The sequence below is a fragment of the Nannobrachium achirus genome (genome assembly GCF_963921795.1).
Source record: "Nannobrachium achirus genome assembly, chromosome: 4".
Taxonomy (NCBI): Eukaryota; Metazoa; Chordata; class Actinopteri; order Myctophiformes; family Myctophidae; genus Nannobrachium; species Nannobrachium achirus.
In genome coordinates this window covers 35,083,588-35,105,337 of record NC_137813.1, presented here as the reverse complement: position 1 = coordinate 35,105,337, position 21,750 = coordinate 35,083,588, and the positions used below count along the sequence as shown (strand labels likewise).

At 42.1% G+C, this 21,750-nt stretch overlaps 2 protein-coding genes across 2 annotated transcripts in view; both read right to left on the bottom strand.

Moving 5' to 3' along the window:
• The window catches only part of LOC308282558 (myosin-10-like), a 112,383-nt gene that overhangs the window by 15,041 nt on the left and 75,592 nt on the right, over positions 1 to 21,750 (bottom strand). The window contains exons 7-19 of the mRNA XM_080722938.1: positions 19,745 to 19,808; positions 18,719 to 18,817; positions 17,242 to 17,385; positions 16,945 to 17,040; positions 16,331 to 16,449; positions 15,753 to 15,905; positions 15,010 to 15,183; positions 14,316 to 14,489; positions 9,586 to 9,700; positions 6,785 to 6,847; positions 2,460 to 2,653; positions 1,068 to 1,189; positions 268 to 337 (exon numbers count right to left, since the gene is read on the bottom strand). Of these exons, the coding sequence (XP_080579064.1) occupies positions 268 to 337; positions 1,068 to 1,189; positions 2,460 to 2,653; positions 6,785 to 6,847; positions 9,586 to 9,700; positions 14,316 to 14,489; positions 15,010 to 15,183; positions 15,753 to 15,905; positions 16,331 to 16,449; positions 16,945 to 17,040; positions 17,242 to 17,385; positions 18,719 to 18,817; positions 19,745 to 19,808 (1,587 nt within the window). The remainder of the gene's footprint in view (positions 1 to 267; positions 338 to 1,067; positions 1,190 to 2,459; positions 2,654 to 6,784; positions 6,848 to 9,585; positions 9,701 to 14,315; positions 14,490 to 15,009; positions 15,184 to 15,752; positions 15,906 to 16,330; positions 16,450 to 16,944; positions 17,041 to 17,241; positions 17,386 to 18,718; positions 18,818 to 19,744; positions 19,809 to 21,750) is intronic.
• Positions 13,354 to 14,013, bottom strand: LOC308284106 (transmembrane protein 222-like; the record flags this gene model as incomplete). The annotated part of the gene is made up of 1 exon (XM_080724643.1): positions 13,354 to 14,013. The coding sequence occupies one exon, from the start codon at positions 14,011 to 14,013 to the stop codon at positions 13,354 to 13,356; it is 660 nt and encodes a 219-aa protein (XP_080580769.1).

The window sequence follows — 21,750 nt, the reverse complement described above, 5'->3', positions numbered from 1 at the left end:
GGAGGGATGAGTGTGTTAATGAGTGTACACAGTTACATGAAACATTGGGAGAACAAGTCAAATATGGAGCTCATGTTACAATAACTATAACTATCCCACACATTCCCACAGCCTTATTGATAAAATCCTATTGATTTCAGAATGGACTGGACATACATTTATGTTATTCTTGAATACTAACATAAACTGAGTCCTTGTTACATCTTACAGTGGTAATCAAAGCACAATATTGCTTGACTTTTACAATAAAGGGATCCAGATCTTTACCATTCTCTCACAGGCCTGCTTGCCGTCCATGAAACCCTTGGGAATGGCATTGGGAGTGAGGATTTCATACCTGCCCGAAGAACAGAGAGAGAGATAGAGTTTGATGGCTAAAACCACAGTGTAAGCATTTCACTCTACCTCCAAGTTGAGAGAGAGAGAGAGAGAGAGAGAGAGAGAGAGAGAGGGTAAGAGGGTGAGAGGGAAAGAAAGAGGCCTCTCCAAACAGGCCTGTCTATTCACTCAGTGACAGGTGGAGTTCGGTGCAGATCAAACATCATCTATCTGTTTCATCCATCAACAAAGTACATGGAGTCACTGTTAAGGATCACACACGCATACATCATGTCCAGAAAGAGTAGAACAGAGTGATACTTTCAGCTCAGTGGGAGATGAGAAAATAGTCCAAAAGGGAAGAACGCACATCTCAACAAAAATTCCACAGTTGCTGAACTAAAATACGTACAATGGAGAAAATGGGAAGTCCGCACACTGTTCTGTAGCTCCCAGTAAAAGCTTTTTCTACTGTAGAAACTTTTTTCTACTGGGAGATCAGAACCAAAAAGAATATAGAATGTTATAGAATAAAATAGAATGGAATAGAACCAAAGACATCGCTACATAGACAAAAACAGGCCAGCAACAAAGTGCCCTATATCATCCACCCATTTATCATGTTTCTGAAAACATGGTATGAAACATGGTCATTTTATGAAAATATGTTCATTTCCTTCATGTATATAGGGTTGCCAACGATTATTAAAGATACAGTACATGTTTGCAGGCCTGGCCTGTGATAGTACCTCTGTCTGAACTCCTGGAAGACGATGCGGTTTGGGAAGCCTTGTCTACAGATACGGATGCCCTCCAGAACTCCATTACACCTCAGCTGGTCCAGAACCAGGTGGGGGTCCAATTTACCTGCCTGGGGGAGTTAGTGAAGGGTGGTGACGAAGATGAGAAGAAGGAGCAGAATTTGGAACAAGTTAAGTCAGTACACTCAGCCTGAGTGCAAGACTTGAGTCATAAATTGGCGCTCCAATTTCATTACTAGTGTGCTACAATATTTGTTCAGCTGAGTTCCCCCTTCACAAGCACAGAACATTCTTCCTGATGATGAATATTTGGTATTTCTTGATTTATCTTGTCTTGTTCACTCAGGCAGGGTCAAAAGATTATACAACAAGCTTGCTGGTATCTTGTTTTCTATTGGTGAGTGGCTGATGAATATTTAGTAATTGTTGAATTTTTTGAGGGATGCTCCTGGAAGGAGCTAAGCTCCAACATCTGGCTTTGTCCGGTTCCCAAAAAAATGTCTGTGCCTAAAGTAAACTGAGGCATGGCCCACGTCTGGCCTAGATATGGCCTACATCTTGGCATCTCTGCTCAAAGTTTGTTGTATGCCCAGGGTCCCATTGGCCAAGCTTCGAAAGGCGTGCTGTGATTGGCTAGTGGGATGCTTGATATAACTATATATCACCGCTTACTTCACACTAGGTGAGATTTTTTTTAAAGAAGCAGCTTTCTGAGTACCTCTAGGAGTACCCCAAAGTAACTCCATTTGAGAAACACTACTATACTAAACACTACTAATTCCACCCACCGTCCGGCAGAGCGATTACAGATTCCAGGGGGGGGGGGGGGAGCTAATAAGCAGCTTAAATTTGGGAAAGGTTCAAAATGTACTTCCTCACTCCCTGCATATCCCAATGGTCAATGCCCATGTGAGGTGTTCATTTTATAGTAGGATAACCTAAGGCAATACATCACTGAGAGCCCACAGACCCCCATTAATTGTCTCTTCTGCTATTGTTTGATTTTGTTGTTTCGAAAGTGACTTCAGTCTCTTGTATTTTTATTATTTATTTTTTTCGGATGGTATCATAATACAGTGGGATTTTCTTTGACCTATGAGGAGGATTTGTAATTGTAATAGATTTCGACTATAAGCTTTGAAAATGAAGTCAGATAAAATATAGATTAATAGCTTAGTACTGAATACTGACTTGAGACTAGTCAGATTAAAAAACAACAACCACATCTGACTCACCCTCTTCTAAAGATTCCATTAATTAAAAAAAGAGACCAGTAATAACACTCCATATGGTCATAGTTGGTGTCAGTTCTGTATGTGTAAAAATAAATAGACACCATAACTGACAAATGACTGGTCTGAGTACCAAGATGACACTAACCCTCTTCTCATGGTTGGGTATGATGCAACGGACGAAGTTGGGGTTGGTGTTTCTTAGTGTGGCCATGAGCTTGGACAGCTGCTCCTTGTACAACTGGCCCACGGTACGGAACATTCCCTTTTTGGTCTTGTAGGACGCACCGAATGCTGTCTCGTTCATGCCTGCCACCTGGTCCAGACCCACAATACGATCAACTAGTGTTGGAGAGATAGAGAGAGATGGAGTAACGTTAGTGAAGTGGACACAGTGGTGATTAATAGTGTGATACTACTTGACTGGAACATACATCACTAAAGGTGAGATGTTTGATTTGAATAAATCACAAAGGGCAAACAAAGCCTTGATACTCAAGTTATATACACATTTCTGACAACATTTTGATCTAAGATGGATATTCATCAGAGAATGTTGTCAATGAAATGTGTAGTTCCAAGGATGCAGTTTTTACTGTTTGATACTGGTGTGATAAAACAGTAGATGGTGGTCCTTGATGTAGTTCTGGGCTACTACAACAGTATTATCCGTGCAACTCTTACACAATCCACTGCTGGACAATAGCGTCTGTTTTTAACCACTTAAACCGCAGTATCCGTATTGTGGGGAAAGCTTTTGCAGAAAATAGCAGATCGGCACGTCGACACGTCGTGAGCTTGACGATCTGCTATTTTCAGCAAATGTTTTCCCCACAATAACAGAAAAGTGAAAATACTCTAGCATAGAGCCCTGAGGGACTTATGGGGTTTAAGTGGTTAAACCAGGAGACCTTGTCTTTTGCAGGCTAAGAGTCCATAGCAAGCTTTCCAGTCAAGCAGACCTGGACACCAGAGCATAGCCAGGAGAGATCATCAGATTCATCAGACACCTTTAACATCTAACAGAATGGCTGTCATGATGGAAATACCTGACTGGAGCCAGGCCGATATCGGTTAGGCCAATATATGGGCCATTACTTGCTTTTTTGACGACATCGGTATTGGCAATTATGCAGCCGATGTGTCCCGAACTCCCGATTTGTAAAACATTTCAAAAATACCAGATGCTATTTTTGAAAAAATTGTGAAGAGGGCTTAAATGGTTAAAGCTATGGAACTTTACTCTTCTATTTAATCTTGACCAGCAGGTCAAAATTCGTGTCAGTATCCTTGTGAAAATAATATTTACTGTAAAGTAGGGATGTACCGAAAGGAAAATTCTTGTACGAAACCGAATGCCGAATATAGGAAACATTTGGCCGAAAACCGAATAGCCGAATATGATTAATATAAATTTGTAATGTTTATACTTATTTTTTTATAACAATTTATATCATTGCTGTCATTGCTGTACCTTTGTTGTAAAGCTACCTGATTATGCAAAATACATGATTAACTTAAAATAATAATCACCATTATGGTTCCATAATGGTGATTTTGAGAGATTATACTAGACCCCTGTTCTTCACACTATTCAGTGAAATACTATTCAGCGTTAAAAACTATTTGGCCCAAAAACCGGAAATGCATTTTTAACACTTTTCGGCCAAAAATATTTGGTGGCCGAATATTCAGTCACATCAATACTGTAAAAAATATATATATACTGTAACTTTCACTCACTTCAAAAACGTGAGAACAATGGACAATGCAACTTCATATTTGTTTTTACAGTTTTAATTGGCATCCATATCCCTTAATTTTATTGTTTGCAGAGAAATCTCAAGTCAAGGACATTGATCCTTAATAGTTCAGTTAAATTGAAAGCCGGTGAAAGCAATGCTACATTGTTTGTTTGTCCCCTCACGTTTAATACAATAAAGTGAATGAGAGCTGGATCAGATAACTGGTCTGCAGGTTACAACAATCTTGAATCTTGGAACACAGCTAGTGCCAAATACATGATAAATTAAAGGAGCTATAGTCAACTTTTTCTTGAAAAACGGATGCTAAAATAAAAATAATGTTTCGAAAATATTTTATAAAAAAATAAACTTCATATATGTGTTTCTATTAAAAAATTACCACAAAAAGCGCAAAATAATGATAAAATAATTATTTTGGCCATTGTCAGACCGACACTTTGTTTACATTCTAGTCAATAGACAAGGATGTAAACAAAGTGTCGGCACTACAATGAAAAAGTTGACTATAGCTCCTTTAAGTAAGCAGGAATTTAAATAATCTTTAGATTCAACAATGGCTGTTTAAGGACAAGCTGTCTCCCTGCAGTCAGCTCAGGCACACTCAGGGTCAGTTTGGGGTCATAAGCTTTAAGACGACAATAATTCAGACGACAAGAATTGTAAAGGATTTCTACCCGATGGCCCGAGAATATCAAGGCCCGAGAATATCAAGCTTGCTAGATATTCTCGGAGGCCTTTCCGAGGTCATAAAAAGTCCATTAACATAATCCAATCGTGTCGGGGTTCCAATTCAGCCCGAGCTCTGATCGGGCACGGGATCTGGCCAGTGTGAATGGGGCTTTAAGAAGATATAGGACACATTAGTCCTATACTGTAGCTGTTGGAACTATTACCCCTGATTCCGGATAAGCAGTTGAAGATGGATGGATGGTTAGTCCTATAGCACACTGTCCTTAAACAGTATGCAGCAGTGCATTTATTTAAAGGAGTAGTTCACCCAAAATATAACTTTTTTTTCTTATCGATTAACTCACCCCATGGAGACTTAAATTCATGGATATTTCTTTGTTTTCTCACATTCCTAAGCCAATAATTTGATGACCAGTAGTGGCTCCCTATGGAGACACAAAGAGCCTGCTTTGTTCCTTATGGAGAAACAGAGAGTCTCCTCAAAATATTGTCTGAGAAATGTGTCGAAAACTAAACAAATATCCAAGAATTCAAGTCACCATGGGGCGAGTAATGGATTAATGGTCATTTTGGGGGTGAACTATCCCTTTGAGACCTGCTGCCTGGCATATCCTCTGTTTGTGGTGGCTCACAGACTAGAGTATTTCCTTTTTGTATCAGTTTAAATGGAGAGTTGGGTTTCAAAGACCAGCATGCCATAACAAAGACCATTGTTGTTTGTTTTGCATGAATCCTCTTCATAGTATGAAATATCACCCTATTATGTGCCTCACAATTGAAAGCAATCCTTTAGTTTACCCTAGCGCCTCACCCAATCTAGTCTGTCATACTTTCACAGAGAAACGTAATTCAAGCTTTAAAATTATGTTTGTTTGGAATCTATGGGATCTATTCAGTTTGAATTTGAATCTATAATACTTTAGTATTATACGTTTCTATAATAGTCTTTTCAGTTTTTGGAATACACACATATAGTGTTGCTAGAATCTTTCACATATTATCATAAACGCTCCTGCAATTGTATAGTTGTATTATATATATCAAAATGTTCACATGGGTCCACTGATTCCTACAATGCAATAAGCAGTGCGATTACTTTCTTTCTTTTTTCAAACATTTTATTCCACGATTTTGTAACCCATTTTCCACCCAGTGCCAATAGCCTAAACTGTAATCCTGAGCACTACTCTCCCTCTGCCAACCTGGCGAGAGCCCAAACTGAGCGAAGATTTACAATTCTGTCCCTATCGGTACATAACTAGGACAGCGATGAGTCGGCTCAAGCGGACTTCGCAACGCTCGACACGGTGACTCGCTCACTTTGGCTTGTTTCCCGGTGTCTCACGTGGATCAAGTCCGCTTGAGACGGCGCGCCTCCGTCGTCTCCACCGAAAACAAATGCTCCCTTACATCTCACACCCACCCACGCCCCCACCGTTGTGCTCAGACCAGTTGGGAAACCCGCACACATGGAAGGAACACGTTATTCCAAACAGTTCCTTTCCCCTCCATAAGGCCACCCCAGCTGGACAGGGGGAGGCAGTATAGAGACCAGGATTAATGCATGTTTTTTGTGAGGGTTAACTACCCTAGGGGACACGGGGAGAACATGCAAACTCCACACAGAAAGGCCCTTTCGCCAACCACACCTTGGGTATGGGCACTGATGACGCGGAGGAGAGAACACGACCCCAGCGCCAACAGCAGCCCCTTCAGGGACCTTCTAGCTGCGAGGTGACAGCTCTACCGAATGTGTTTGAGTCATGACCATTTTTTGTTGCCGTATGAACTGATATTTTCAGTATCAGTACCAGTACAAAGACAGTCCAGCCATGCAAAGCCAGAGGAGAGGTTTTGTGAAGAACAAAGTGCAGCTATGAGAGAGCAGGGAACCAATGAGGAGACCTAACAGTGCAGCCACATAGTGAGGAAAAGCCATTGTTAGAGAGGTGAAGCCAGTGTTACACAGAGAGAAGCCAGTGAGTGGTACACAAATAGAAGTCTTCTTATCATTCACCTGGAGCCTCATGGAGCCCAGAGACATTGTCATAGAAAGACGCTCTCTGAAACGTCTGAATGTCTAGAGACGCGTAGGCAGAGACACAGGAAAGAGAAGACAGGACAGTGAGGGAGAAGATAGCCTATATGCCTTTTTAGGTTTACACACACACATACACACACACACGCACGCACGCACGCACGCACGCACGCACGCACGCACGCACATACACATACACACACACACACACACACTCCAAGTTATCACAAACTGTCAGTGATTTGCTGAAACCTTCATCTTGTTGTCGGGCAGAAACCTTGAATGTCCCAATAGTTTTTTTAAGGATGGAAAAACTACCGTATTTTCCGGACTATAAGGCGCACTTAAAAGCCTTTAATTTTCTCAAAAAACTACAGTGCGCCTTATAGTCCAGTGCGCCTTATATATGGATCATTCATTGACATTGACATTCCCTTTAGCACAGCTCCATCTGTTGGATGCATAACGCAACGGTAGCGTCTATTATGTGCGCCTTATAGTCAGGTGCGCCTTATAGTCCAGAAAATACTGTAGTACCAATGGATCCAATGTAGTAATTATTTTGTCACAAGCTCTTGTTAACACTGGTTTAATAAAACCCACAGACAGCCTTAACCATGTTCAACTTGGCGTCCCTAGTTTGGGCATGTAAATATGAAAACATTTTCCAAAAAATCATATAATAGCAACAGCTGATCTACAATCTCACAACCTGTAGTAAAAATAGGATTGATTCATGAAGAAAAAAAATCACACCCGTGTGAAGTGGAGCTGTGTGTGTGTGTGTGTGTGTGTGTGTGTGTGTGTGTGTGTGTGTGTGTGTGTGTGTGTGGATCATGTGTACCGATTTTTGTGACATTTGAAGAAAATATGTAGGAAAAGGAGCAAAAAGTGTGTTTTGGAGAAAATTCAAGATGGCGGGAAATCTATCATGGCGCAAATGGGCGTGGCCTATATGGGGAGATGCGTCATGACCCAAGGAATCCAGGGAAAAAATATTTTTAATTTTCCGACCTACGGTTCAAGAGTTACAGGCCAAAACGTAAAGTGGGGTGTTATGGCGCCACCATGCGGCCAAATGACACAATTATTTTTTATTTAATCCTTGAAGTCATTATGAACCTCCTCTCCAAGTCTTGAAACTCTAGCCCCTATGGTTTGCGAGAGACAAATAATTGAATGTGAGTTTTTGCGATTCCCATTATAAGTCAATGGGGAAAATTAATTCACTAATAAATTAATATCAATTAAACTATTGAACCTTTCTCTTAGCAAGTTACTAGCCCACGATTCCTGAGTAAGCCGGTCGATTTGACATATGGCGCGAGTGTGTGGTGGCAAAACTGTGGGACTAGTAGCGTGCCGAAGTTTAGGAAGTTCAGGCTACATACACACAGACAGACAGACAGACAGACAGACAGACCCACACAGCCACGTATAGGGAGCCTGTTCACACAGCTCCAAAAAAAAGGAATATGGAAGGTTTCTGCCCGACAGTGACGATAAGAAGGGAGAATAGAATTTAATAGTTAAATGCCAGCGGAACATTCCATGCGCCTTTACCAAAGCATTCTTATTATTTCAGGCTGACTTTGGGTTATCATAGTAGCAGATTATTAATCAGGACACAGATTAGTCCAAAAACAGTTACTTAATCACTTCCTTTCCATTTGGTTTTTCATTCCAGCAAAAATGAACGTTAAAAGAAAACAAAACAAAATCATTGTGTGCTCAACTGGAGTGGAAAAAATAATTGATCAATCATTCATTTGGCTATGACAGATAATAATCTGGTTTTGGATTACCTCTCCTATAGTACACGGTTTTGTTTGGAAACACTTACACTCAGAGTCACGCTTTTGCTCTTGGACTACTGGGTTCCTCACTCACTTTAGAGGCTTGCTAAGGTAACTGGCCTTAATGTTTTACTCTAGTTAGACTGTACATTCCCTTTCTTGAGCGGTGCTAACCACTCCTACAGTACGTCTGGTTTTGTGTGTATGTATGGGTGTCCGTATGAGTGTCTGTATGAGTGTCTGTCCGTATGAGTGTCTGTATGAGTACGGAACTCCAAGTATGGAGATAACTGACGTCACAGACAGTATGAGTGTCCTAATGAGTGTTCGGATGAGCATGGAACTCCATGTATGGACATAACTAACGTCACGGACAACCGAATCTCTGTAGCCTATCTGTGAGCCCTTGTCCCTTTTATGCCCATACACGGAGATCACTGATGTAATCTGTATATGCCCATATATGATGACTACACGTTGAGTTTAGACAACACACTCCATATTTGGCATATTTTGGCTCTGTCAGAGTGACAACAGGAGGCTGCCCATTAGCCAATTTTAATATACTGTTGTTTTGGGTTGAGATTGGCACATTTCCTGGGGCAATCTGCCCAGATCATGCATGTCAAACGTGTCTTCTTCTTTTTTCGTTTTTTACTCTCAAAAAAGCATCTGCAATGTAGTGCATTTGAAACTACATTGCAGTGCGCATCATGGGGTGATCACTGCTTGCCTCCTTTGAATTGTTTTATTTTATTTTTATTTTTATTTTGTTGCTGAGTGAGGTCAACAGACAAAGTGACATGAGTGAGATGAAAAACCTGAGTGAAATGTGCCAATGTGAACCAAAGACATCGGTAGGACAGGATACATAATATACATATTTATATAGCACCTTGCTTCATCCCCGATGGCAACAGCTTGTGAGACGCTAGAGTGAGCTCAGTGAGCCATGAGGTGTCTCCACAGATCTATGGGACTCACCATCCTTCCAGAGCTCAGCCACAAACTTGTCAGCTGACTGGTGCAGCAGCGTGGCCACGTTGTCATTCAGCGGGTCCATGTTCTTCATCAGCCACTCATCAGCCTTGTAGTCCACCTGAGGAGGCACAACACCTGTATGCTTAGAACCCATTTAGACCTGAAAATACCTAAAAAGGTCTTCTAAATCCTAACAGATTTGCACACATTTTCACGATTTTCAAAAATAGCAGATCTACTGTACAAGCTCGCAGCGCGGCACTCGGTGCTGCGCTGTGAGCTTGTATATATGCTATTTTTTAATAGTTGAAGCATAAAATAATGGTTATAGTGGTGACACAGTTATGCGTTCGCAGTCTGGGTTAACCACTTAAACCAGTGCTTTTCAACCTTTGTCATATCAAGGTCCATTGCTTATTCAGCATTTGAGCCACAGACAACCATTTGATGAGATTTATTGTAGCCTCTCAGACCCATGAGATTCCATGCTGTATATGATGTTGGTACTGTACCATAAGAGAGATAACAGGCAGACGTTGATGAAAATAACAATTCTTCTACATTCTCTAATTGTGTACACTGCTTGTAAATTAAATAATGCAGATGTTTAACAATAATTTAACTCTTGAGAGTATAAAATGAAACCAAATGGACCCGGTGTACATTTGGTTTCATCTCATACTCACTCTCAAGAGTTAAAGATCTATAAGAGTCGAGAGTCCATTTGGTTACCAACTCCATCATACCATCATTTAGCTGGGGACCAAATGGAACCCCCTCAAGGACCACTGGTGGTCCCTGGACTACTGGTTGAAAACCACTGACTTAAACCCTTTAACACTTAAAACTGTATACTTAGCTGACCGGTATCCCCCAGGGGTCTATAATACTTTGCCAAAAATAGCCAATCTACAAGCTCTTTGATGCATTATTGTGAGTGTGTAGATCTGCTATTTTTACCAAAAGTTTATTACACACCCAGAGAAGCGACGCTAGGGTTCACGTGGTTAATGTGTATTGTGGCTCCATGGTTCATGGTAACAAAACCATGAACTTACAACATCAATGGTTCACATCTGACCCATGCCCAGTCATGGGCACCTGCCTATCATCACGTGCCTATCATCATTCTCTTTCTTTGAGACAGAAACCATAAACAAAACACCCAGTGCAGCTTGAAGGTCATGATGAATAAATAAGTATTGCAAAATACTTAATATTCATTTAATACCAGCCAACCATTCTGCATATCTGGATTACTATACTATACTATACTATACTACTTCTACTACTACTTCTATATTTTCTGATATTTCAAATCCAAAGGTGTTAGTTAGATCTCTAGACAGTCTCTCAACCTCTAGACCAATTAAAGAGTCAAGTTGTCTCATCTTGGGACTTGGTTTAATAATGATGCAGCCGTGGAATCAGCTGAGACTATACAAAAGACAGACATGTTAGTATACTCCTGCCAGTGCTCTTGGTCAAAGGTACTGGCCTTACAACCGGGAGTTGGCCCTGAGTGCTGCACAGAGGCTGCTAACTGCTCCTTAGGATGGGTCAATGCAGAGAAGTTTCCCCAAGGGTACAATAAAGTATACCACATTGAAAAAAAATCTAAGCTTCAGTTTATTTCTGGCACCAGTTTCTGTGGCATTTTTATGGATTTATTCCTAAGTTCATGTGTTTGTGATTCTGATTTAGTGCATGTGAAACATCTGACAAGAACTCTAAAAAGCAGAGTTCATTGTATCGGCTAAACAGGTAATCGAGAAGGGGTCAAAGATTTAAGATAAGAGAGCTACAAAGTCGTCCATATGGATTTGATCAAAGCGCATGGGAATGGAAAACCCACTATGTTTGCACTCATTTTCCACATCAACATTGCTCTGGCCTGCAGCATTTATTTGATCTAGTTCAAATGTAATGCTGGATCCAGAAGTGAATACTGGAAGAGGTTTAGCATCTGGATGATTATGAGGTTTTCCCCTGCTTGTCATGATACGGTTCACGTCCAGAAATGAGGTTAGGTGGTTTTACATTGTGTATGTACACAACTACATGTGCGTGTCTGTGTTAGGTGTGTGTGCGTGCGTGCGTGCATGCGTGCGTGCGTGCATGCGTGCGTGCGCGCGAGGGAGAGAAAAGGGGTAAATCTAATTAAACCATCATTCTGGGGTCGATATTAGCTTTCATGTGGAGATTGACGGAGAGCCTCCTCTGGAATGTTCTGAAATATGTGTCTCCTCTCTCCAGATGGCAGACCACCATGCCAAGGTGAAGGTTGAATAGCCTCCGTTATGTAACGGCCAGGCAGCGTGGAGTAACAGTCACACCAATGCGAACCAGATGTGGGTTTCCTGCAGAAGCAAGACAACTGGGCTTTTGTGTCGAAGCAATGACCTGGTTAATTATGCTTTCAGAGGAGTGAAGGTCTGCTGCCTCCAAGGAAAGGGACCACAAAAAACACTGGCCAGAAACAAGAGCTTCACTAAGAAAACTAGACCAGGTCAACCTGGTTGTGCCAGACCCCCTGTCTGTCATCATCATTTATGACATCATGCCTTTTGTAGGCATGTCATCATCATGTCATCATCATATATACCCTTTATATAGAAAAGGGACAGACCGACATTTGCTTATGTAGGCCTACCCATTTCATGGGTCTGGCAAACACTGCGAACATGGAAAGATCTGAGGCTATAAGTGGACTTGAATAGGAGTAATGGTTTAAAAATGAATATTTCATCTGGTCAATTACTCTCGAGCTCAGAAATACATGTCCTATTAGTGAGGTAATGTGGGACTGGTCCTGCAGAAGAAATGCAAGTGCTACAAGTGCTACTAATTCATGCTTTGTTACACAATGGTGGCACACGCCAAAAATACATCCCTCTGTGATGAAGCACAAATTAGACATAAATATGAGATTAAAAAAATTGATTTGAGAAAAGTGAAATTAACAGCAGCAGTGACCAGAAAAAAAGCCTTGATTTAAAAAGTATCATTGAAAGGGTCAACAGGGTCAATTAACGGCATGGCTTCCATGTGGATCTTGGACTTCGTGTTTTTGAGCGGTGCTAACCGCTCCTACATTTGGGTTTGCCGCTCACTTTTGTATGTTTGTACCGCTCACTTCACACGGGGTGTGATATTTTTAAGGAACTAATAAACTCACAAATCATCAAAACAACTTCACTAAAATCTATTCGCTCTCCTCAAATAAGCCAGCTTAAGTGCTTGTTAATGGGTTGCCCTCCTCCGAGAACAGAGCAGGCGTCCACTGTGTGGACGGTTGGCATTCGTCTCTGTGATCTTCGTCTCCTGGTTGGAGATCTGGGTGAGCATGGTCTTCATTCACACACACCCCCTCACACGCCCCAACTTCAATGAGCAGAACACAGAGTGACGACTCCCATATCACTTAGAAGGGTCAAGCCCATAGAGTTATGATATATATCTAGAGGACGGACTGGCCAGTCCTCAATACATTTCAATGAAAGTTGCTCACCAGCATTTGAAAGCGCCCAGAAGAACGCTCTGCTTCCTTGTTTTTCTCGATTTGAGCACCAAATTCGGGTGCCCAAATGCGGATGTCATGAGCACAGAGCAGGCGCAATAGGGTTTCAAATGGTAGAAGCATGTGCAGTGGCGCATTAAAATTACAATCCGACAGAGACCAGGCAACGGCCGCATCGCTATTCTACTGTGGTTTTGGGGGCTTGGTCAAGCATTGCATCCAACTGCAGTTCCCTGCTGTTCCCACAGTGGTCACCTTAAATTGAGCGGAAGGGCCACTGTAAGGATGACCCCTGTCAGCATCAAAAAAGGCAGCCAGATCTTTAGGAATCCGACCCAGCTGACATGTTTGCCGTGGATGAGAAAGAGCAGCCAAATCATGACCATGTTCCACGAGGTTCTACTGTCATAGTCCATTAGATTGAGGGCCATGGCTACGTAAGAGTGACAGTTGTCACAGCAGAGGTTGTACGTCCTGTGTCTGTACTCCTCGGAGGCATCGTGAATAGCGGCGTCCCAGGCGTTGGGGCCATTAGCATACACTTTATTCAAGTCAAGCCTCCAGTACTTTGTTGGTCTCCCTTTCCAAAAGGCCACATTGTCTTCAAAAAGTTGGCCACGAAAGTCGCAGATGACACCCGTGGAAGTGCAGATCCCCATATGTCCAATGACTGGAAACAGCCATAACAAAGGCAAAGGTGTCCACACGATACAGTACGGAAAACGACTGGCGTCAGGGTCGATCTTCGTCGTCAGGGTCGATGGAGAGATCTTCAGGGTCGATGGAGAGATCTTCAGGGTCGATGGAGAGGTCTTCAGGGTCGATGGAGAGGTCTTCAGGGTCGATGGAGAGATCTTCAAGGTCGATCTCTCCATCTCCGCCATAATCCGCCGTATTCCGCCATATTCCATCATTACCCGCCACCATCAGCAGCTGCTGTGCGGAGAAACAAACCTCATTGTTCCTTCCTTGGACTTCACATGGAATATCTATGTCATCTATGATGCCACTACTATGATGTCAGTCATCTCCATATTTGGGCAAAGTTTCAGCCTAATCCAACCTCCTTTGATTCACAGTATGAAAATAAAAAAATATAATACAAACATACTTCCTTGCCCTCCTGGTAGCAGAAGATAGTTGGGCAGACAGACAGACAGACAGATACCGGTAGACAGACAGACAGACCACTCCTGTACATACAGGTACATACCCTTCCTGCATAGTGAATAATGCAGAAGTCAGCTTTGTCCTTGAGCTGACGTGGTTTCTGGAACTTGGTGTGCGTGCCCTGCTCCTGTTGCACCTTGTCAATAAAGGTCTTGTCTGTAGCCTTGGGGAACCAGCACTCCTCATCCAGCAAAGCCAGGATACCAGGGGGGTTGGTCTGCAGCCACAGGCAGGGGACAACAAGGAGGGACATTTTGTTACATGCACGTGAACATGCATACTTATAAACAGTAAACACTCATATCTGCACAATATACAGGCATACTTTATATGGAGAAATGCGCACAGCACACTCCACAGAGGTTGCCAGTGCATCTTTGTGTGTATCGCATTAACAATGGTAATTGCGATGTCTTTCTATCGTGCTGTACCTACAGTACTTCCATCTTAACCTGTATCTTAGCTGCTGTGCTCTTTGGTGACTGAATTTCCCTCGTGGGATCATTGAAGGTCTTATCTTATCTTACTTATAATGGGTGTGGTTTCTTGGTTCACTTGTACTTCACGTTCAACCTTCCGCCATGACACACGTACACACACACACACACACACACACACACACACACACACACACACACACACACACACACACACACACACACACACACACACACACACACACACACACACACACACACACACACACACACACACACACACACACACACACCACTAACCGGTCTCTCAATGAGGTCAATGCAGGGCTGCAGGTCGAGGCCGAAGTCGATGAAGCTCCACTCGATGCCCTCTCGCTGGTACTCCTCCTGCTCCAGGATGAACATGGTGTGGTTGAACAGCTGCTGCAGCTTCTCGTTGGTGTAGTTGATACACAGCTGCTCAAATGAGTTCAGCTGGAGGGACAGAGAGAGAGTATGAGAGAGTAGAATGACGAAACAAGAGGAATGGTGTCGTTTTGTTAGCTTAAAGGACAGCTTTAATTAGAGAAAAGAAAAGACGAGTGTTAAAATGTTTTAATTTACTTCTTTCTATTGTTTAAGGGATTTTAATGACTGATTTCAGTGGTTGGGGCATGCAAGTGGCTGCAAGCCGGCGATTTCTTTATTACTATTTACAGTAGCCCCCATAAGTCACATCTGCCCATGAAGGATTGTGGTGCATCTTGGGAATGGGCTTATTGTGTCTAAAAATACACATTTAAATGTGGTATTATTCAAACTATTGTCAAATAAGTGAGTAGGGCTGGGCAATGTATCGATGTTATATCGACATCGTGATGAGACTAGATATCGTCTGGGTTTTGGATATTGTAATATTGTGATATGGCAAGTTTTGTCTTTTCTTTTCTCTGCTAAATTATCACCCCAGAATAGGGATGCTAGGGTTCATGTGCTTAAAACTAAACTAACGTTTCAGTGTTGGACTGTTTGTGTTTGCAAGCACAATGCAGTGATGTAAGCACCTCAAAGATCTCGAACCCAGCGATGTCCAGGATACCAATGAAGGAGGCCCCCTGGCGTTTTGTCCTGTCCAGAGCCTTGTTTATGCGATGGACCAGCCAGCGGAACAGACGCTCGTATGTTGCTTTAGCCAGAGCTTCAATGGCAAAGTCCGCCTGGGGAGAGACATAGACACTTCAAAGTCCAGGGAGAGAGATCAGGAGAGACCGATGACATGAATAATAGATAACCATGTGACCCATATGGCCATAAGCTTCATGGCAGCATATATGAGAAAGTAAAACCATGGGTGGTACATAGGTTATAGCAAAATGCTGCCTAAAGCTAAACCAAGAGTCTAATAGCAAACATCATGAGACATCATCACTTCAATCACAGCGAAGCCAGAGACAAATGTCTCTGTACTCTTGTTAGTTTTCAGGTTTTCATTTGATATTCTTTTTCTCCATTGTACATGCACAGTAAAATCTGGAGGGTTCATTTAACTCTGAGAGTGTAAAAATGAACCTGTGCAAGGGTCCATTTTACTGTGTATCTTGTGCGCCAAATGCAACCTTTCTACCATGAGACAGCATCTCACCTGTTCTTTGGTCTGTGCCTTCTGCACATAGTCTCTGCCCACTTTGATCCTGGGGGACAGGATGGCTCTGGTGAACTCCATAACATTCATTCCCAACAGATGGCACAGCTTCTGGGCACCTGATAGGACCAGAAGGAACACAGGGGGTACCTCATTACAAAACAGACTTCCCACCGCTACACCTTTTTTCTTTTTTTTTTTTTACTTTATTTATCGAGGAAAGGTATCGCTGAGCAAGCATACTCCTTTTCAGCATCAGACTCATTCGAATTCATAGAGGTACTTCACAGCAATCTTTTTTGAGCGGTGCAAACCGCTCCTATAAGTGGCTGTGCGTGTGTCTGTAGCCTTTTTCCTCAGCGTTTTGCCATAGCAGAACGGGTGTGTGTAGCATAGCCTGTAAATCCTAGACTTAAATCCTAGTCTGAAGATGACCACTGCTCACTTCACATTGGGTGAAATTCACCAGCCACTGTTTTGACATTAAAATACATAATCAGAGTTGAATGTCGACCTCAGAGTAGTGTGTTATCAACCCCTGGACGAACATACTGGCCACAGCTGAAGTACAGACTAGTGTCTACTCTAGTGGTTAGTTTATGGATTGTCTTTACATGTGTTTTCAGGCATGGAGGCCTGGTCTGTGTTCCTCTCCTTCTTGAAGACAATGTTTCCAAACTGCAGCACAGCAGACACCACCTTCAACATACCTGCCATGGCAAGTAGAACAGAAAGAGTTTAGAACCAAAAGAAGTCATGCTACGTCCGCAGCGTATTGTAATCAAGCAACTTCTGTTGAGAGTGTAAATATGACCATATTAACACTGAGTCTCAAGAGTTAAATGGACAGAGGACAGGATTTGGTTGGGTATAATGTTTGGGGATGTGTCTGTTGGTGCAGGCCGACTCACAGACGATCTCTTCATGGGAGAAGCTCATGATGTGCATGGCGTCCATGGTCTCCTGGAAGTTGTCTTTGTCCTGCTGGCCAGGGATGGTAATGTTCCCATTGGACAGGAAGCGGTAGCTGTTGAAACCCTCCAGCAGAAGGTCAGCTGTCAGAGAGGAACAACATGAGACAGAAACTTCATCCTACTGCTATTACATATAGAGGAGACAATTCAACCATTTACACTAGACTAGCAATATAGCTTTTACTGATAAACGAGCGCTCGTTCTTTGTTTCACATGTCCGCCGCGCCATAACGAGCGTTCTTCTTTTACCGGTCTGAACACTGTAAGCAGATGAGGGGTGGTGCAGGTGTGTACAGTAGCAGCAGCTCCTGTAACGTTAGTCTTAAATCTAGAGCGCACATAAACAATGATGGCGGCGGGATCACTTCTTTGGTGGTTTTCAATGCCTGGATCTAGTTTCTCTATTTCTATGACTGAAAACTGATGCAAACAGAGGGGGAGGAGCAGCCTCTCGCTCCATAATGTTGTGGATTTTTTCAATGCTCCGTGTGAGCAATGCAGCCGTCTTTTACACAAGACCGCGATAGGAAATAATGGATGGCTATTTTTTTTTATAAATTTGCAAAGTTAAGCTACTTTGATGGCTGTGAGCAGAATGTAAATCTAAATGGCGGCAAAAGAGTTAAGTGAGTCAGTGTGTGTGTGTGTGTGTGTGTGTGTGTGTATGTGTGTGTGTGTGTGTGTGTGTGTGTGTGTCTGTGTGTGTGTGTGTGTGTGTGTGTGTGTGTGTGTGTGTGTGTGTGTGTGTGTGTGTGTGTGTGTGTGTGTGTGTGTGTGTGTGTGTGTGTGTGTGTTTGTGTGTGTGTGTTAGCGAGCGAGCAAGCGAGAAAGCAAGCAAGCAAGTGAAAGATTGAGTGAGTGAGTTTATACTGTAATAGAACAGAAAAGTGACAAATCCATGCAGGTCACTATCATTACTTGTGCCAGCAGAGCGCGCAAGTAATGTGTTCGGTGCTGTCTGTATCCAGCTGTCTGTCAGAAAGCTGCCGATAAACTGCCTAAAATGCTGGTATTGGTATCGGCCAGTATGCCAGACTATGCCATTTTTATACCAAAATGTTGATGTCATTTACTGTATATCATTTACAGTCATCAACTAGACTGCACTTGTGGCCATATTACCTACTTATGCGCCAGCAGAGCGCACAAGTACTACTTTCGGTGCTGTTCGGTGGTGTCTGTATTTATGTGTGTGGGCAAGTCGGCACATGTTATTTATGTCAAGTTGCACTTGGTGGTGACGTCATCAAGAACGCAAAAAGGGTGCTGTCTATATGTATGTGGCTGACAGTACAAAGGCAGGGACTTTAGCCAATGAGGGAGCAGTGTTCTCGGTGACGCCATACTAACAGTAAAGTTCAAAGTCTTCCCATGCCTGAAGACACCTTACAGAATACGAGAGAGGACACTCACATTTCAGGTGCTCCCCAGCTCCTGCCAGCAGCTGGTAGAAGATATGGAAGGTTCTCTCATCTTTGGCCTGTCTGATGGCCCTCGACTTCTCCAGAAGGTCTGAGAGTTAGGCATTAAGGTCTGACCAAGATATCACATGATGTGGGACAAAGTAACTACAGTACTGTAACCACTGATGCTACTGTTTTTAACCACTTTAACCCTATAAGCTTTGTTGACCAGGGTTCGCCAGGGGTCTATCCTTGGCCCGCTCCATTTTTCCCCTCTACACCAAATCTCTTTGCCAGAAATAGGCAATTTAAAAGCTCACAACACGTCATTATTTTTTGCTGAACATTTGCCGATTATGATGTGCCCAGAATAGGCACTAGGGTGGTTAAAACACAATTACTTTTCACCATTGGCATTTTACTGTGTAAAAACGCAGTAAAAAACCATTCCTACTCAAAACCTCTACTTCGAAGGATACAAAAAAAGAAAGCTTCATTTTTTTGTGATCGCTGGCTGAGTTTAAGAGAGAACAAAGAATTTCTTTCCAGAAACCTAGGCAACGACAATATTTCAGGCAAGAATTCCCATGAAGTACAGAACCAATCAATCTTATTGGAATGGGAAATGTTTTAAAAAACACCCAAATCATGAGGAATCAATTCAGCACTTTTTCCTCTTACAAGCATTAAAAAAAATCAATTGGAGCCCTGAAAACAGCCTCATGGCTCTACTCTCAGGACATAAATAAACATGGACAAACTCTAAGAAAGCATGACTCTGAATGCGTGACTCTTTGAGTGGTCCAATCCCCTCGGTCTCAGCCTATCAGGGGAACACAAAGTACAAAAATGCATTCTTGTGGTAAAGCGTAAAGCTCTGCAGAACCCTACAGCCAAAACCACGGCTCTCTAAGTTCTTAAGCTCCAAACTCAACACATTCCCCGTCTTTCTCACTCCTCCCACCCGTCCTGGTTTTTTGGAAACAATCCTTTTCTGTCTTTCAGCTGCCGCGGGCTGTCCTGTGAGGGAGGATACAGGTCTCGATGTTGGCCCCGACGATGTAGCCGGTAACGTCAAAGTTGATTCGGATGAACTTCCCCTGTAGACAACGATGAAAAGGACAGGATAGCAACTTGAAGGCAATTATTTACTTTTTCTTTCGTCTGCCTTGTGTGAAATTTTACAGATGGACTAAAATGTCATTCTACAGCGTGTATGTCCATGTTTGAGTCTATCTGTCACCTATCAGTTTATTCTCAAGACATGCCTGTGACCTGTGAGAAAAAGCTTTTCGCCCCCCTGACTTATCAAACGGAGGTACTGTATGCAGGGAAATGCCTATATTAGGAGGTTGCCCACATTAGGTTACAGGCCAGAAGGCATCCCAGGCATGCATGTGGTTTCCTGCGTGTGCATGTGTGTGCATGTGTGTGCATGTGTGTGTGTGTGTGCGTGCGTGCGTGCGTGCGTGCGTGCGTGCGTGCGTGCGTGCGTGCGTGCGTGCGTGCGTGCGTGCGTGCGTGCGCGTGTGTGAGTGTGTGTATATGTGCATGTATAGTAGACTGGTCTTCATTATTTTATTCTTTATCTGAGTAACAAAATGATTTATAATACATACAGTATGACCAGTGGTGGACAGTAACCCTAACATTAAGTATATTTACTTAAGTAATGTGCTCAGTACATTTACTTCTGTGCTTAAGTACATTTACTTGAGTACTGTACTTAAAGGGGAAGACCACCCATTTTCAATATTGAACTGTGTCATTAATATACCTTAGAGGAGTTGTGTGGAAATAGAAAAAAAGTTCCCCCCCTTCTGTGTTGCCTAGAACTGGAGGATTGATTTTGGGGTTTGTATTGTAAATTACAACTTGATGACATCACACATTGTACTTTACAACACAAACCCCCAAATCAATCCTCCAGTTCTAGGCAACACAGAAGGGGGGAACTTTTTTTCTATTTCCACACAACTCCTCTAGGTATATTAATGACATATTTCAATATTGAAAATGGGTGGTCTTCCCCTTTAAGTACATTTTAGATAGCAAGTAACTGCTTATAGATTTGATATGTTTTGAATTTGTATGGAAATTGTCTAAAATATACATCATACAGCATACAATATAGCAATGCACTGATTAAAAAGAAAATTAATATTGTAAGTTGGACTTTAGAATACATTTACAGTTAATATTATTTAAGCATGTATTGAAGCATTTACATTTTGTAAAAGCAAGTACTCCAGTAGGCTACTTTAACTCAAGTACAAATTTGACTGAGCTACTTGCGCTTAGTGTTTGAGTAATATTTAACAGGACTATCTATACTTTGACTCAAGTGCCTGGGTCGAGTATATTGTCCACCACTGCTTATGACATACAAATCTCCAGGGTTAGTTCTGACCATACACTCTGATCTTATTTATGCAAACAATCACGACCGAAAACAAAAGCCTTTAAAGAAAAAGGAGAATCACAAAGATTCTTCTATAACTACTCACTGGCCAAACATCAGAGAAACAAGCTCAAGCTATCACAGTACAAGAAGAAAAGGCTTGGATGACATTTGAAACAAATACCCTTTGGGGCACGTATCCATAGTACAAAAGACTGAGGAAATAATTCACTGGTTTAAGAAATGTAAAGAAATTTAAAGAAAAGAAACCTGATACTTGAAGAAATAAAATACCTATCCTTTTTGCTGATACAAATGTAATAAAATGTGTATTAAATCAGCATGGCAGGAAATGACTGGTATGAAAATCAAGACAATTTGAAGGCAATGGAATAAGCTCAAGGGAAATAGAAAGGTTTTGTGAGCGGGTGCACATTTTTCTTTCTTTGTGCATATCCTGTTGCAGTTTTGAATTGATTTTGCAGTCTGTTTTGCCATGCTGGTTTAATAAAGACTTTCAAATTTATTTTACTGATGAAATATGTATAGTATATTATTGCTGGAAACCTTGTATATCCAAAACGTTCCCCTTTTTTTCTTTCTACAATTTAATTTAAATTTAAACGTGTCTGCTATTTTCA